This window comes from Octodon degus, unplaced genomic scaffold (assembly GCF_000260255.1).
Source record: "Octodon degus isolate 3935 unplaced genomic scaffold, OctDeg1.0 scaffold00056, whole genome shotgun sequence".
NCBI lineage: Eukaryota > Metazoa > Chordata > Mammalia > Rodentia > Octodontidae > Octodon > Octodon degus.
In genome coordinates this window covers 7,836,696-7,855,107 of record NW_004524632.1, presented here as the reverse complement: position 1 = coordinate 7,855,107, position 18,412 = coordinate 7,836,696, and the positions used below count along the sequence as shown (strand labels likewise).

Genomic DNA, 18,412 nt, shown 5'->3' with positions numbered 1-18,412 from the left:
CCTGGCCCTGCTTTTCATTTTTAAAAGGATTCGTAGCTCTTTTTCCTGTGACCCTGCATTGTCTATAAAACCATGTTTATTTTAGAGGGGTTTTCTTGGTGTGGCAATGTAAGTTAGCAGACTTGCTTTTTTTGGTACTTGAAATATTATAGTTGACTTTGTACTTTCAAAGTGTGTGGGAAGCCCTTCCCAAGACATGTGTGTCTTTCTTTTTCTTTTTTTTTTGCGGAACCAGGGATTGAACTCAAGTCCTTACGCTTGCCCGGAAAGCGCATATTCCACTGAGCCATCTCCCCAGTCCCCCATGTCTGTCTTTCTGTTGGTGACTTTTTTTTTTTTTTTTTTTTGGTGGAACTGGGGATTGAACTCAGACCCTTGCGCTTGCCAGGCAAGTGCCTATGCCACTGAGCTATCTCCCCAGCCCCTCTGTCTATCTGTCTGTCTTTCACTCTTGAGACAGGATCTTGCTATGTAGTTCAGGCTGGCATGAACTCAATGTATAGCCCAGGCTCATAGTCAAAACACTAAAGATGTACTCTTTCTCTATAAAGAGCTTGCTTTTCTGTCATGTGTATCTTTAAAAACTAATGCTTTTCTTTAAGAAAATTATCTTCATCTGGGTACATATGCCTTCTAAAGGTTTGTATTGTAATTTCGTACAACTATACATTGGCTGAGCGTGGGCTGAGGCAGGAGGAGCGCTGTGATTTTGAGGCTAGCATGAGCTACAAAGCAAACTTGAACTACATAATGAGATCCTATCTCAAAAAAAAAAAAACTACACCTTTTATGTGGACTATTTTTATTTTGAGGACTGAGTTAAAAAATAGTGGCATTTCCCCCTTTGGCAGCATCACCTCCTTGGTCATCATTGCATGTGGGGCATTGTAAGACGTTTGGTTGTACGTGCCCCTTCGTCTACTTTGCCGCAGAAGTGTCCCCACCAAGGAAAATGTTTTACTTCTTTAGGTAGAAGATGACAGATTGCTGAGGTTGTCCCAAAGGAAGTTCTGTGCCAGTGGACCGTATGCTGGTAAGCAAATGGCTGGGAGTGGGGCTGCTTGATGAATTTGGTAACGTACAATTGATGGGAAAAAATAACCATTTTTATAGGTTTAATAAATTCAACTAAAAAGAGATGGTAAAAGAATAAAAATGAAATTTTAGAAATCAAAAAGTGGAGATGGAGCTGGGGGTGGTGGTACATGCCTGTAATACCAGCTCTCTGGAGGAAGAGGCAGGAGAATTGTTGTGAATTTGAGACCAGTCTGGGCTACAAAGTGAGCTCAAGGCCAGCCTGAGCTGCATAGTAAGACCCTGTCTCAAAAAAAGAAAGGAAAAAAAAAAGAAAAAGGAGATGCACAATACATTTGTAGTGTTCAGAGTTTGAGAGTTTCATGTCTGTATTTTTGGAGGCTATAATGAATGAGGAATTGAAACAGCCAAAAAGTAATGCCCTGATGCTTAAGGGGACTTACTGTTTTGTTTTGTTTTGTTTTGTTTTGTTTTGTTTTGTTTTGTTTTGTTTTGTTTTGTTTTGTTTTGTTTTGGAACCAGGGATTGAACTCAGGCCCTTGCACTTGCCAGGCAAGCACTTATTCTACTGAGCCATCTCCCTGGCCCCCTTACTGTGTTTTTGTGGTGGCAAATTCTTTTTAAGTTTTTGGGCTGAATAAGTAAATGAATGGAACCCATTGGTTATTAGACTTACTATAGTAAGTGCTGATCATTGTGCTAAGCCCCGGAACTCACTCTCACTTTGTATTCTGAGGCTCCTTGTATTATTTCTGTTTTATAGAAAATAAGAGCTGAGCTGGGTGGCCAGGCATGTAGCTCACACCTGTGCTGTAATCCCAGCCCTCTGGGAGGCTAAGGCAGGAGGATTGTCTTGAGTTCAAGGCCAGCCTGAATTAAAGAGCCAGACCCTGTCTCAAACCAAAACGAAAGAAAAGAAAAGCAAGAGCTGCGGGACAGCTAGGTTACTTAAATTGCCCAGCCATCTATTTAGTAAATTAGAAGTGTGGAAAAAAAAAAGAAATGTGGGAACTCAAACGTACACAGGTGAACTCCATGAGTCTATGCTCTTAACTCCCACTTTTTCAAATAGGTGTCATTAGACTCCTTTACATGTAAAATTCCACCCAGGAAAATAAAGTTTAATTGAAAAAGTAAAGTACTTCTGTGTTCCTTTCTTTTTCTTTAAAACTATATATATGTATGTATGTATTTTTTAATTTTTATTATTATTTTTTATTTTATTTTTTTCCTTCTTAACAGAAGAAGGATATGGGGTATGATAGAAACACATAATGGACATTTAGATTTTCTTTTTAAAAATTTATTACAGTAAAAGACAGTATCATTAATCCCACTCAAAATGCTTCTCATCATGGGCCTGTGAGATGGCTCAGCAGACTCAGCACCTGCTTCGGCAAGCCCAGGGCTTAAGGGCACTACCCAGGCACACTGAGCTGGCCACCACGACTGGGCGTGAGCTGTGGAGTGAGGCCATGTACAAATGCATGCGAGAGAGACAGAGGGAGAGCAGGCAGGGGAGAGGCAAGGGCTGCATCCGCTCTGTAACGTTAGCACTCAGGAGGCTGAGGCAGGAGCATGGTTGGGTGCGGTGTATGAGTTCAACAGCAGCCTGAACTGCGTCATGAGACCCTGTCTCAAAAAAAAAAAAAAAAAGAAGAAAATCTGTGTATGGTGGTGCACACCTGTAATCTCAGCACTTGGGAGGCTGAGGCAGGAGTATAGCTCTGCGTTCAAGCCCAGCGTGGACTACATAGCAAGACCATATTTTAAAAAATCAAAACATCTGGAATAGATTAGTGAGGAGAGAGGGTTTAACCTGTGGGTTAGCTTGATAATCAGGCTTTAGAACATTAAATATGTTGGGGCTGGTGAGATGGCTTAGTGGTCTAAAGCACCTACTTACTACGAGCTTGGCAAGGCACAGAGGCCGCGGTTCGATCCCCCAGCACCACATTCCAGCCCGCCCTGCCCCCTGGTGGGCTGAGCTGGCCACACACACACACAAATAAATAAATAAAATTAAAAAGAACATTAAATATGTTAGTGATAAATGTAGATCTGTGTAATAGTTGTGTACTCCTATTAGGGCACTGGGCAGGGACTCCATTTTGTTTGGCTTTCCAGTGCAGTGTCTCTCTTGTCGTCTGAGCTCTCAGGTATATTTTTGCCATGTGTGTGCCTGGTCATTAAGAGCTTATTTCTCAGAGCTGGAATGCAGTAGTCTTGGTATGCCCTGCTTGTCAGGTGTGAACCTTTCGGGGCCTAGTGCAGTGGCGCCTGCCTGCACCCAGCACTCTGAGAGACTGAGGCAGGATGAGTCCAAGTTTGAGCCCAAACTAGGCAACTCAGGGAGACCCTGTCTCTGTCTCTCTCTGTCTCTCTCTGTCTCTCTCTGTCTCTCTCTCTCTCTCTCTCTCTCTCTCTCTCTCTCTCTAATGTACTTAGTACAGGGTCTACAGGGTCTCACTGCCTTGTAGTGACTCCTGTTTTCAGCCTCCCACATGCTGGGATTACAGGCGTGCGCCCCCACGCCCAGTCTCAGTCACCATCTCAGTGCATCCCGGGGACGGGCCCGGCAGGCCCAGCACCCCACTCCAGAGCAAACCCCGGCTGCTGCACTCTGCCTCAGCAGGCGCTTTAGTCTGCTGAGCTACCTGGCCGGCCCAAGACCCTGTCTCAAAATAAAATATTTTTTAAAAGGAGTGCATACGTAGCTGAATGCCAAGGCTCTGGGTTTGCTCCCCAAGACCACATACACGTACGTGCACAAAATCAACCCTGAATGTTTGGCAGTCTGTGTACCTACTATGGACTACATGTGAAAATTGTTTCAGCCACTGTACTAGGGACTCTGCGAGTGGGTTAACTTTTTTAAGCTACTGTGATCTTGTTAGTAATTGTCTCTTTGCACTGCTTCTGTTCAGGCTGCCTGGAAGGGTTCCTGTGGCAGCAGGCAGGAGGATGAGCTGCTGGCTTGGCTGTTGAGCTCAGGGCTCTCCCGTCAGGCCTCTCTCCGTTCGTTCTCTCTTGTTTAGGAGAAGACTGTCCTCAGTGGATGGTTCCTATCACAGTCTCCACTAGCGAAGCTCCCGGCCAGGCCAAACTGAAACTCCTGATGGATAAGCCAGAGATGAGCGTGGTTCTGAGCAACGTCACACCGGACCAGTGGGTGAAGGTGAGTCCAGAAATGCCGCAGTCATTTTATCTCTCCTGACTTGATTTCTTCCACTGCTCTAGATTTTTATGACTGTCTCTTTGTGTGCTGCTTTGATCTAGACTAGGACTTTCAAGGAAAACACATTTCTGTCATCCTGGCATTCAGGTAGCTGAAGTAGGAGGGTAAGTTTGAGTTGGAGGCTTTGGCTACACAGCAAGACCCTACCTCAAAGTTAAAAAAATAAAACAAAAAAAAGAAAATGTGGTGATACATGCCTGTAATCCAAGCACTCTAGAGGCTGAGGCAGAAGGATCATTGCGAGTTCAAGGCCAGCCTGAGCTGCATAGCAAGACCCTGTCTCAAAAAGACCAAAAAACATAATAATAAAGAAAACAAATCTCTTAACTTTTTGTGAAATTTAAAGCCAGTTTTCAAATAATGCTGTCCAGACAGTGTTAGGTAAGCAGACAAAAAGGGGTAGGGCTGAAGCGGAAAAGAAAATAGCAGGCTGCATATAAAGTCACATTAACCGAGACATTTGTAGTCTTGCAACTTCCAACTGCCTTCTCATTGTAATAACACGCTAGCCTTCAAGATGCGCTGTCATCATACAGGCCTGGCTGTAATCAAGAGACTCAGACATATAATCTTCAGCTTGTGTCACTGAAATGTGAAATCCTTTAGCTAGTGTTTAAAATCCATTTCCCAAAGTACCTAAGGGTCTGGACTCTGTATCTTTCTTTTCATTTTTTTTTCCTTCTGTATTTAGGACATGGTCTACAGGGTCTCGCTACGTAGATCAGACTCGGACTCGTAGTGATTCTTCTGTTTTTCAGCCTCCCAAGTGTTGGGATTAGAGGTATACACTACCACATCTAGCAAGGAAAGTTTCTTAATAGTAAAGGAAAGAAAAAAAAAAGTTGTGGGTTGGCCAAATAGCTCAGTGCAGAGGCCGGGGTTGGATCCCTTGTGTGCTGTTCTGGCCTCTCCGCTGGGCGCGCTAAGACAACGATTGACAGTGGTGTGGTGGTGCGTGCCAGTAATCCCAGCTCTTGGGAGGCTGAACACAGGAGGATCACTATGAGTCCAGTCTATGTGGTGAGACCCTCTAGACCCTATACTAAATACAAAAAAAAAAAAAAAAAAGTTCACTACTATTGTAATTAAGTAAAAGTATTGTGCCTAATCTAGGCATAGTGGCACACTCTTATAATCCTAGCATTTGGGAGGCTGAGGCAGAAGAATCATTGAGAGTTTTGAGACCAGCCTGGGCTACAAAAAAGACCAAAAAAAAAAATGTTGTGTCCTGTGCTTAAAGTTACAGGGATCAATCAAATAATAGAATTGTGCAATGTTTTTGGGTATTTTTATTTTTTAAATTTTGCGTGTTTGGTACAGGGTCTCTCTGCTTAGTTCAGACTCTTAGTGATCCTCCTGCATGTGCCGCCACGCCTGGTCTCGGTTGCTGGGTCAGCGCACCGGGGGAGCAGGGCCGGCATGGCATGTGCTGGAGATTGAACCCCAGTTCCTGTGCTTGCCTAAGCAGGCACTTAGTCTGCGGAGCTATCTCACTGGCCCTCAATGGTTTTATGTATGGAAGTAACCATACATAAATAGGAAAATATTTATATCTTCTTTGCCATTAAACATATATATGTGTATATGTAAATGGAAATGGTTTTGAAACTACTTTTTGCTTCTCTGTAAATAACCTGTGGGGAGTAATTGCAATCAGTGATTCACCTCACCCCAGAACTCAATGAAATTGCCCACACTGCATCTTTACTCAAGTAATCGGATGGCGTTTGTTGCTTTAAAGGATCTTGTTTTTCCTGGAGTGTCTGGGACATAATTAGAAGGATATGATCTTCCCCGAAGGTTAAAATTAAGGATCTGAAAACTGTTACTCTACTGGGGCTCTGGGCTAAGTGGGTGAAGCCATTCAGCCCAGTCTGTCTCCCATGCTGCTCACCGAGCCTAGTGAGGGAGCCTAGCTGCATGTTCACCTTCGCCCACCTTCTTCTTAGGGTCCCTCTCCTTGACCCCATTATTGCGAGTTTCTGCTTTCTTTTTCTCTGCTTATATTGTAGGCAGATGGTTTCTGTATTTATGTGCTCTTTGTACTATTAGCATAGTGGGCTTTGTTGTTTTCATCTTTTTGTTGTTGGTGTGTGTGTGTGGCGGAACTGGGGATTGAACTCAGGCCCTTGCACTTGTCCGGGAAGCGCTTATTCCACTGAGCCATCTCCCCAGTCCCTAATAGTTTTTATCTAGACGTACCTAAAACCAGAGTTTGTTTTACATGTATGAACGGCTGATTTAAAAAACAAAGTGGAAGTATGTAAGAGTGCCTCTTGGATGTCTTTTTTCAGTTAAACCTGGGAACAGTTGGGTTCTATCGGACCCAATACAGCTCTGCCATGCTGGAAAGTTTGTTACCAGGCATTCGAGACCTTTCTCTGCCCCCTGTGGACCGACTGGGATTACAGAATGACCTCTTCTCCTTGGTGAGCCTCTCCTGCTGCTGTAATCTGATGGATTTTGTTGATTAAAGAATCTTGTTTTTCCCGGAGTGTCTGAAGCCTAATTAGAAGAATATGGTTCTTTCTGTCAAGAAATATTCCCTACTGATACATTTTTAAAAAGTCATTCAGACTGATTTTATGCTTCTCTAAAGTAATAGTTGTACTCTGCTGGCAAAGCTAGAATTTTTTATTTTATTTATTTATTTATTTTTTTGGTGGTACCAGGGATCGAACTCAGGACCTTGCACTTGCCAGGCAAGCACTTATTCCACTGAGTTATCTCCCTGGCCCCAAAGCTAAAATTTTTTAACATTTTGTTATTACTCAAATTTTAGGAGCTCTTAACAAAATTATAGGAGTACATTAGCCTCAAAATTAATAGTTATATTTGGCTTCATTTCAGAAAGAATTTAAAGAGTGATTACTATTATTTATCATTGCTGGGAAGAGTGGCACACACTTGTAATCCCAGCACTTGGGAGGTTGAGGCAGGAGGCTTGCTGCAAGCTTGAGGCCAGCCTGGGCTACAAAGTGAGTTCAAGGCCAGCCTGAACTGTGTAGTGAAATGCTGTCTCCAAAAATCACAATTTTTGTTGTTGTTGTTACAACTCCAAAATAGGCTAGCTGTGCCACTGAGTTATTTCTCTGGTCCCTGAATGTCTTTGATTATGATGAAATTGTTACGTACCCCCTAGTTTAACTTTAAATTGGATTTGAAATTCTCCCTGCCCTGTGCAGTCACTGGTGTTAGGTCCCTCCTCCGTGTAAACGCGCGTTGGGGCACCCAGCCTCACCTCTGGTGAGCTCCTTGTCCAGAGAGACCTGTCCCGGGAGAGTGTGCTGCCTGTGTGGTTGGCTGCCGCAGCAGCAGTTCTTCCTCCAAACTCAGTGCTGAAAGGCCTCCGAATGTGTGGTGCCTTGTAGTTTGCCCTCTTAGAAATGAGTGAGGGTGAGCTCAAGTTGACATGTTTGCGCACCCGTCTTTGAAAGAGCTTCTGTCAAGAAGCAAAACCTCAACTATTTTTGCAGCCTCTCTGAAAGTATGAAAACTTCTAAAACAAAAGTAAAGTCAAGGCCCTGGAAACTGAGTAGGAGTAAAAAGTTAACTGGCTTGTTGTTCCCAAATTATGGGAATATAGTGTAATTCTTTTAAGTTATTTTATAAATAGCAAAGAAATAAGCAGTGATGTCATAATAGGGTTTTTTATTTTAATAGCCTTCTTCAGAACTTAGTATATTTGTTGTCTCATTTCTTTAAACCAGAAAAGTTGCTAGTGGTAGATAATGCTGAAAATACATGCTTGCTTGGTTTGTTTTGTTTGAAGATGAGGTTAATTTGTGTTTTTTCCTATCCCAGGCTCGAGCTGGAATCATTAGCACTGTAGAGGTTCTAAAAGTCATGGAGGCTTTTGTGAATGAGCCCAATTATACTGTATGGAGCGACCTGAGCTGTAACCTGGGGATTCTCTCAACTCTCTTGTCCCACACAGACTTCTATGAGGAAATCCAGGAGTTTGTGAAAGATGTCTTTTCACCTATAGGGGAGAGACTGGGCTGGGACCCCAAGCCTGGAGAAGGTAATGGGTGCACCGATTTCAAGCAGAATCAGTGAGAAATTGCTACTTTTACTCACCTAGAGTTAACAGTTGAGCTAGGCTGGGGCTGTAGCCCAGAGGTAGGGCTCTTCCTGGAGCGTGTGAGGGCCCAGGTTTGATCTCTAGCACTATCAAAAGAATGAAAACACATCATCTGTGTGTATCTCTTGATGGTACTGTGTGTCCAGCTAGTCAGAAGTTAAGACCTACATCTTCTGCTCCTTCTGCTGCAGTTACGGGTCACCAGTGCAGCAGCAGGGGCGCTCGGGCGTGTATTCACTGCTCACTCTGGTTTGTGTGCGGTGATGGAAATAAAATCCTGCTGCATGGTTCCCGAGGCCCACTTACAGTCAGGAAGAGTTAAAGGGAATTTCAGGTGGTTTAAATTACGTAAGTAACATGCACTTCTCTTTTTTTTTTTTCTTTTTTTACATTTATTTATTGTGTGTGTGTGTGTGTGTATGTGTGTGTGTGTGGCTAGCTCAGCCCACCAGGGGGCGGGCTGGCTGGCATGTGGTGCTGGGGGATTGAACCACAGTCCCTGTGCTTTGCCAAGTTTGTTCTAAGTAGGTGCTTTAGACCACTGAGCCATCTCTCCAGCCCCTTTTTTTTCTTTTCAAAGTTTTATTGATAAACATATAGCAATGAGACAGTTTCAAATCAAATCGAAAGTACAGTTTCAACAAATAATACACTGCATATATTCTTCTTAGTGGTTAATTGCTGTACAAGATGCAGACTTGTGATCCTACTTACAAACACCATTAGAAAAAATCATTCTATTCATTAAGAGAATGCAACTATATATCTATCCCAACCACTTTCAATACACAGATACAAAATGGACATTCATAGTTATACCCCAATTTTTTTAAGTTCCGTTGTTGAATATTATAGGTGTGTAAACTCAGCAAAATATTCTAAGAGTCCAGTAGCCCATAATAGCATTGGGTCTTCTGTTTAACTGGCAATGTCAGAAATTATTGACCTGAGTCCCCCACAGCTCACCATAACAACATGGCTTTACTTCCTATATTTCATCTTCATACTTTTCTACTGGATGGTTAAGACCAAGGTAAAGCAGGACCTGTGCAACAAGAGTTGTAGCTTTTTGGTCTGAGAAGGTCAGTGAAATGCCCTCAGGATTTTTGCTGAGATCCTGTACCTCAGATTGTAGAACCTTTGTCAGTGTCAGCCATGTGGATGAGTCACGGCCATTGCTTGGCCAATGTGCTCTCTGTGAAAGCCTGAGAGAGTGTCTTCTCCCCATGTGACTCTCCTTAGGCACACTCTACATCATCGATCACTTTCCTCTTTGGCCCCATAATCTTCTTGATCAGAAAATTTGGGACACTACCGAGGTACATGACGATACAGTACAAGTTCTCATATGTCCTGAGTCTTAACTGACCTTAGAAGGCTAGGGCCAAAATGTTGGCTTTCCTTGTAGCCCTCCTTTTTCTCTAATTTTGATCTGCAAACTTAGGTTGTTAACCATCCAGAAGAGAAGCTTATTGTTATTATCAAATGATTTAGGCTATCAAGCTTAACCTCACTATCTCACTGCATTTCGAACATCTTAGGCATAATAAGGAACAGGTATTTTTCATCAAGTATTGATATGTTGAACTTTAAGTCCCTACATAATATGATAAAAAACATTTAAAAATTAGTTTATATTTTAAAAATAGGATAAAGAATTCTATGCTTCTCATGTTCGCACATAAGTCCAAAAATCTCACCATATACAACCTTGAAGCAGGACAGTCCCACAGTATTCCTTTTCCTGTCTCTTGCTTTCATTCACCACCCCCTTCTTCTTGAACATCCATCTACCCGAGAGACATCTTAGCAGTAACTGGCTTGTCATGACAAGCCGCCCATATTCAGAATACCACAATGACAGGCACTCCCAACATGAAACCACTATTGCAAATTACCATCTGCAGCATGCACTTCTGTTTGTGTCACCACAAATACCGAGCATCTTGTGAAGTGATAAGAGACTCGGCAGCTAACTACATGAAGGAAGTTATTTGCTTTCTACGTGTGTTTTCTCCAGTTATTCCTATAATTATGTGTTTACTCTTTTTGATGTGATTTAAATGTTGAGAATGGTAATTTGAAGGCTTTCGGTACAATTATTTTTGCTGTCTGCTGATAACTAAAGGTGGCACCTTCTCCTGACAACTCTTAATGCGGGCATCTTCTGAAATAAGAATAGCAGTGGCCACCACCCTGTGTCTTTTCTTCATTCATCCTACAAGTATTTATTTATGGTGCTAGTAAATACCAAGTGCTGTTGTAGAAGCCGGCAGTGCACAGGAGGCCAAGCGTTCTAGCGGGAGACCCAGCAAGAGGTTAAATATATCATGCGCTGGCGGCAGCAGGAGTCACAAAGAGAAATAAAGCCACCTGAGGTAATGAGGCTAAGGCCACTGTTTGAGGGGAGCGGATGGGGCCGCCGTTGCAGAGGAGGCGACCGTTGAGCAGAGGTGGAGAGCTGAAGTGGGGTGTAAGACTGTCTCCGGGAAGGGGTGCAGCTGGGAGTAGAAGTTGTGAAGGGCAGGGCTGTTACGTTCGGAAAGAGCGAATGAGGAGGGGCGTGTGGGAAGATGGGCCTGTAGGACGTGTAGAGGTGACCAGCAGCATCTTCCCTTCACATTTAGTAGTGGGAGATTCTGTCTTAGGGTTCTGGGCAAAGGGACCTGATTTGATTTACTTGACTGTCGAAGAGTAGACTTGAGTCGACTCTTCAGGCTTTCCTCCATAACCCGCCTGCAGCGCTGTCCGTGCCAGCACTGATAGGCAGTGAGTTTTGTTTGTAGTTGAAGGCAGAGCTGTTTGATGCCAGACTGAGTGAGTCTGTGTGATGGCGAGATGTCATCGGAGACTGCCGTGGAGCGCCTTTGGGTGCAAGGCAATCGAATTTTGTTTGGTGTACAGTAGTTTGTCACTTTAGACATCCAGGCAGACAGTGCCTCAGGTCAGGCGTGCTGTACATTTGGAGTCACTGACGTGAGACTGTGGGGAGCCCTTGCGTGCCTGCCACTGTTGGCACTGGAAGCTGTAGAAGGCTCCGCCTCCCTGCCCTGGGGGTGCGGTGTAAGCCAGTTCTAAAATCCAGGTCCCCAGATTTAGAGATAGACACAAACAAGAAGAATCAGGAAGAAGGCTGGGGAGTGAGTGAAGAAGAGAATAAGGAGAGAGGGGTCCCAGAACTTAGGGAGACAGTAGTTGAGGGGAAGTCACCCATCACAGATGTCAGCTGCTCTGAGTCACCGAAAGGAGGGAGGGCTGATGATTGTGGTTCACAGGTTCCGTGGAGTAGTGGGGAGCTGGGGCGCTTTCCGCGGTGGAGAAGAGGAAATGCAGATTTAGACAGCTTTTCAAAGGAATTTTACTAAAAGAAAGAGAGATTAACCTGAGGGATCAAGGAAGGAATTTTTTTTAGATTGGAAAGTTTTGCTGGGCATGATGGCATATGCTGGTGGTCCCAGGGCTCGGGGAAGCTGAGGATCGCCCTGAGTTCAACCCCAGCGTGGATGCTGTAGGAGACACTTCCAGATCCTCATCTCGGTCCAAGAAGCCAATATTTGTAATCCCAAAGTTACATTATTGGAATCCCATCAAATTGATTCCAATCTATCACTTTCAATGCAATCCACGGCGAAAATAAAGACACTAAATTATAATTTCAGTCATTGGGGAGTCAAGGGGCTCTAAGTCAAGCCACGAAGATGGCTATCTGAACCAAGAGAGCAACCCAGGGCCTCACCCGGTTTTTATTCAGTGGGGGAGTGGCTTGAGGAGGATTGACTGAGAGTTGTGGGAAGTAGGGGATCATTGTGAGCTGAGCTAGGTGGGTGGCCCACATTTACCTAAGGCCAACTGATAAACAGAAGTCCTAGCCAGCTCTGTACAGAACAATATGAGAAAATAGGGTCAGGCTCAGTCAAAATGGAGACAGTCGCTCTTCTTTCAAGGAGAGCTGCTCAGGTGGTCCTCCACAGGATGCATAGCAAGACCCTGTCTCAAACAAAATTCCTCCACAGGACGCATAGCAAGACCCTGTCTCAAACAAAATTCTTTTTTGAAGAGTTTTTGTTGTCTGTTTGTTTAGTACTGGGGTTTCAACCCAAGGTCTTCATGCTATGCCACTTCCCTACTCCTTTTTCAGTTTTTATTTTGGGACATGGTCTAAGTCAATTACGTCAGCCATGCTGGGCTCAAAACTTGGAATCCTCCTGCCTCAGCCTCCCTGAGTGCTGGGATTATAGACATGCAACACCATGCCCAGCTATCTAAATTGGAAGATTTTACACCATTTTTCTCCAGTAGAAATTATGCATTTTAGCCGGGCATGGTGGTACACACCTGTCATCCCAGCACTTAGGAGGCAGACGCAGGACAATCGATCGTTGTGATTTCCAGACCAACCTTGGTTACAAAGTGAGCTCAAAGCCAGCCTGAGCTACATAGAGAGACCCTGTCTCAAAAAAAAAAAAAAAGAAAGAAAGAAAGAAAGAAAGAAAGAAAGAAAGAAAGAAAGAAAGAAAGAAATTATGCGGGTTTTTTGAAGAGTGTGTTTGTTGTGTGAGAGAAGAGCAGAGGCATTGCTAGAGTGACAGGCCTGTGAGCAAGTGGGTTGGTGTCCAGGGCGCACGTGGGGGTGTGAGCGGCTTCGCACTGGACTGCGGGCCCACAGGGGCAGGACCGGAGGGACCCGGTGCAGGAAGTTGTGGTGTTAAACTGCTCTTGTGTGATGAGAATGCGTAAAACCTTTAGAACTAAAAAATGACCACCAAGGAGGGCTGTAGGATCACAGCTGTGCAGGTGAGGGAATAAACAGGGAGACACTTGGTACATCGCACATTCAAGTTGGCCCCAGTCACAGCGGGGCATAGTGGCACATAGTTATCATTCTTGCATTCTGGGAGGCTGAGGCAGGAAGACTGCATGCAAAAGCCCAGCCTGGGTACTTTAGCAACCTAGCGGTCTTCTGCCTTGGAATGAAAAACAGAAAAGATCTGGGGATGTAACACAGTTTAAGGCCACGGGTTCATCCATAGTACTGCGAAAACCCAACAACCACAAGAATTATTATAAACTGCTTTACGATAACTGTCACAACAGTGTCTACAGATCTGTTGCTTTTCAAGTAAGTCTTCCTAAACTTTTTACTGAGTCATAATTTAAATGTATAATTTTAGCATTCCAGTTCAGTGACTTTTGACAAATATATAGTCTCTCGGTCCCCAGAAATCTGCCCTCCCCCATCTGTCTCTGCCACTTGTGTGTACCCCTCTCCAGGCAAACACTGTCCTGACTCCTCTTGTGGACAGTATTATCTCTTTGTTATACTGTTGGGGTCCACTAGCACTGTAGCCCTCCTGAGTGGTTCAGGATTTCTCCCGGTCTCTGCCAAGACAATATTTACATACCATATAATTCATTCATTCATTCATTCTTTCTTTCTTTTTCTTTTTCTTCTTTTTCTTGTTTTTTTTTTTTTGGAGACAGGGTTTAGATACCTAGTGCAGGCTGGCCTTGAACTCACTGTGTAACCTAGGCTGGACAATGCATGACAATCTTTCTGCCTTAGTATTGAGATTACAGACATGCACCATTATGCCCAGCTTCATCTGGTTTTCTTTGATATTTTTGAGACAGTGTCTCCCTATGTAACCCAGGCTGATCTTGAGCTCACAAAGAATTACAGGTGTGCGCTATGCTCGGCCCAGCTTCATCTTTTAAAGTACACAATTGAGTGCTTTTTAATGTGCTCATAAAGCTGTGCCATCATCACCACCATCTAATTTTATTTTATTTATGTATTTATTTTAAATACCACATCTTTTTTTTTTTAAGTTTATTTTATTTATTTAGCGGGGGGGGGGCAGCTCAGCCCACCAGGGGGCGGGGCTGGCTGGCATGTGGTGCTGGAGGATTGAACCGCGGTCCCTGTGCTTTGCTAAGCTTGTTCTAAGTAGGTGCTTTAGACCACTGAGCCATCTCACCAGCCCAATCACCATCTAATTTTAGTGCAGTTTCTTTACTCCCAAAGAAGCTGTGTGCCCGCTCACCCTCGGTGAGACCCTGGGTCCTGTGTCCCTTGGCTGGCTCATCTCATGTGTAGAGTCAAGCATTGTCTTTATGTGCCTGGCTTCTTTCATTTTGCCACAGTGCTTCTGCATTCACCCATGTTGCTGCTCATGTTAGTATTTCACTCCTTGGAGGGCAGAATAGCAATTCATGGCGCGGACACAGCGTAGCACGTTTCCTTCGTCAGTTGATGGCCATTTGGGTTGGTTCCACTTTTTGGCCACAGTGAATTCTGTTTGGAACATTTGTGTCCAGGTTTTTTGTACAACATATGCTTTCATTTCTCCTGGGTAAATAAGAGTGAAATTGCTAGATCATATGATAACCTCATGTCTAGCCCGAGGAGGAGCTACTAAACCACACTTCTGAGTGACCTCACCACTTTACACTCCTGCCCACAGAGCCGGAGGGCTTCAGCTTCTCTGTGTGTCTACCAGCACTGTCCCTGTCCTGATCACAGAGTCCCAGCGGGTATGAAGAGGTGTCTCATGGGGTTTGCGTTTGTGTTTCCCTAATGACAGTGATAGTGAGTGTCTTATATATATATATATACTTAGGCCCATATATGGGTTGCTGAACTTTGAGTCAACTCTGCGTGATGTGAGCTTCTCACATAATCTTTTTTTTTTTTTTACACATAATCTTTAATGATGTGATTAACTGGCCTGAGTAGCAGCATAGTGAATTTGAAGAGTTTAGATTTTGAATTTTGCTTTTTTGTTTGTTTCACTATGTAATACAGTCTGGCCTCAGATTCTAAGTAATCCTCCTTCCTCAGCTGCCTGAGGGCTGGGATTACAGTCCTGTGCCACCACGCCTGCCAGTTTGGAGTTTTGAAACACAGAACTCTGTATAGTTTAAGCTTGCCTCTAATTCACCGTGATCCTCCTACCTCAGCCTCCCAAGAGCTGAGATGACAGGCTTGCACCACCAAACCTGGAGGGAGTTCTCATTTGTGATGATCATGCAGTGGACTGTTCGTTTGCTTGTCTGTCTAGTATTCCCTTTCCCTCTTAGGACTTGGTAAATCAAGTTTCTCTCAAGCATTTGTATATTGTGTCCGTTTAAGGTTCTAGATTTGATATAACACAAGTATAAAATATTCAGGCCAGTTGTGGTGGTATGTACCTGACTGCCCAGCCCTCGGGAAACTGAGGCAGGAAGATTGCAATACAAAGTGAGTTCAGGGTCAGCCTGAATTAGAGAGTAAGGTTCTGTCTCACAAAACTAGAAAATTTCAAGTGGTACATTTTTAACCACACATTTTAAGTAGTCATGTGTCTTCTCCTTCTTGGACAGGTCATCTGGATGCACTCCTAAGGGGCTTGGTTCTGGGGAAACTAGGAAAAGCAGGACATAAAGCGACATTAGAAGAAGCTCGTCGGCGGTTTAAGGACCATGTGGAAGGAAAACAAGCCCTCTCTGCTGACCTGAGGAGCCCTGTAAGTATGGGTGATTGGTTCCTTGACTTCTGGGTGCCTGCCGCATTCTGAAAACAAAACACCTTTAATAGCAACCAAAATAGCCCCCAAACCGAGTCTGGCTGCACCTGAGCACTGCGCTCTGTGGTGAGACATCGCCCTGTCACAGTGTCTCTCCACCTCCAGGTATCTGTGGGCTCGGGCTCCTTACTGGAGTCTGTGTTACCATACGTGCACACAAAGCTCATCACGGTTTTCCCTTGTAGTAGGGTGGGGGTTTTTCCTTCAGAACCAGGGATTGAACTCAGGCCCTTGCGCTTACCAGGGAAGTGCTTATTCCACTGAGCCATCTCCCTGGCCTCTTAGTAGGATGTTTGAGTCGTATCACATTTGAGCCATGTCACTACTTCTTTTGTTCCTCTGTTTGCTTGTAGGTTTATCTGACTGTTCTGAAGCATGGTGATGGGACGACCTTAGACATTATGCTGAAGGTGAGTGGATTTGAGGATGGTTCCCTTTCACTGCCTCTGACCATGGATAAACACAGAGCACAGCCTTAAATGCTATCTAAAAATACTCTGGCACATGAAATACATGCATGGTTTTTTGTTTTGTTTTGTTTTGTTTTTTAAATTTTATTTATTTATGTGTGTGTGGCCAGCTCAGCCCACCAGGGGGCGGGCTGGCTGGCATGTGGTGCGGGGGGATTGAACTGCGGTCCTCGTGCTTTGCTAAGCTTGTTCTAAGTAGGTGCTTTAGACCACTGAGCCATCTCTCCAGCCCCGAAATACATGCATGTTGCAGCCATGCAAATAATAAGACACTATGGGAGAGCTGTGGATGTTGCTCAGTGGCAGAGCCTGGCCTGTGCAAGGCCCCAGGCTCCATCCCTGGCACCGAAAATAAGAAGGGCAGGAGTATGATTGTGCACGCCTATAATCGCAGTCACATAGGAGACCGATGCAGAAGGGCTTGCAAATTCAAGGCCAGACTTGACAGTTTAGTAAGATTTCTCTCTTTCTAAAAAAAAAAAGGCTAGGCCAGGGAGATACCTCAGTAGAATAAGCACTTGCCTGGTGAGCGCAAGGGTCTGAGTTCAATCCCATTTCCACCAAAAAAAAATTTCTTTTTTTTTTTTTTTTTAAAAAAAGGCTAGGCACCTGTGACTCTTGCAGTGGGAGACTACAAAGTTCAAGGCCAGGGGCCGGGAAGATGGCGCAGTAGAATAAGTCCTTGCCTGGCAAGTGCAAGGGCCTGAGTTCAATCCCCAGTTCCGAAAAAAAAAAAAAAAAAGTTCAAGCCCATCTCGGGCTACATAGTGAGTAGCTACACTACTAGGTACTACTAGTCTACAAAGCTAGACTTAACCACATAGTGAGACCTTGTCTCAAAAAAAAGATTAGGAACATAGCTCCGTGACAGAGCTCTGGCCCAGGATGCATGAGGCCTGGGTTCAGTGCCAGCAGCAGCCACAGGGGAATGGGGCACAGATGCATGATCTTTTGTCTCAAAGGTTTTGGGCTGTGGTAGGGTCCTTTATCAATAAACAGGATTAATGGGCTGGGGAGTTTGCTCAGTGGACTAAGTGCTGCTTAGGCGAGCCCAGGAGCTGGGGTTCAATCCCTGGCACCGCATGCTGTGCCAGCCCTGCCCCTGCCCGTGCTGAGCTGGCCACCAATTCCAGGCAGGGTGGTACACGCCTGTAATCCCAGGGCTGGGGAAGCTGAAACAGGATTAGAGTGTGAGCTACTACTAAGATCCTATACCAAATACATACATATATACATAAATAAATGGGATTAACTCACCTGCCCCCATAGCCTGTCTAGTCTTTTGAGGATAATTGGCATCTGACTACCTCAAGTTTAGGTAACAAACAAACTTTGTATGTCTTTTTTTTTTTGGTGGAACCAGGAATTGAACTCAGACCCTTGCACTTGCCAGGGAAACACTTATTCCATTGAGCCATCTCCCCGGCCCCCTCCTGTATGTCTTTAAAAAAAAAAAAACCAAAAAACTTGAGGGTTTCTTTTTTTTTTTCCGAGTGCCTTCCGGGTGCCTTAAGGGCAGATCTGGTGCAGCTTCTGGAACTGGGATTTGAACCGCCATATTATGCCCCTGGCTGAATTTGCCCAAGGGGCAGTTTAAACAACTGAGCTACCTGGCAGAGCCCCCACCCCTTTTTAAAATTTTTTATTTATTTCTATTTTTATTTATTTATTTTTCCCCACCCCTTTTAAAAATGTATTTGGTACAGGGTCTCACTCCTAAAGCTTACACTCACAGTCTTAGTCATCATCCTGTTTTAGCCTCCCCAGTGCTGGGATTACAGGTGTGTGCCACCACACCCAGACTTGGTGGCCAGCTCAGTGTGCTGGGGGTGGAGCCAGCATGGCGCATGGTGCTAGGGATTGAATCCTGGTCCCTGCACTTGCCTAAGCAGGCGTTTAGTCCCCTAAGCTATCTTGCCAGCCTCGTATGTCTTTATAATGGTAGTAACCTATTTAAAGGGTTTGTTCTGTTTTCCTTTGTTTTAATTTTTTTTAAATATTTATTTATTTTTATTTATTA

General features: G+C 44.3%; 1 protein-coding gene across 1 annotated transcript in view; it reads left to right on the top strand.

Moving 5' to 3' along the window:
• Npepps (aminopeptidase puromycin sensitive) overlaps positions 1 to 18,412 on the top strand; it is a 50,256-nt gene that overhangs the window by 25,288 nt on the left and 6,556 nt on the right. Inside the window, exons 12-17 of the mRNA XM_012515270.2 lie at positions 970 to 1,033; positions 4,074 to 4,213; positions 6,568 to 6,702; positions 8,078 to 8,297; positions 15,720 to 15,862; positions 16,276 to 16,332. Coding sequence (XP_012370724.1) covers positions 970 to 1,033; positions 4,074 to 4,213; positions 6,568 to 6,702; positions 8,078 to 8,297; positions 15,720 to 15,862; positions 16,276 to 16,332 — 759 coding nt within the window. The remainder of the gene's footprint in view (positions 1 to 969; positions 1,034 to 4,073; positions 4,214 to 6,567; positions 6,703 to 8,077; positions 8,298 to 15,719; positions 15,863 to 16,275; positions 16,333 to 18,412) is intronic.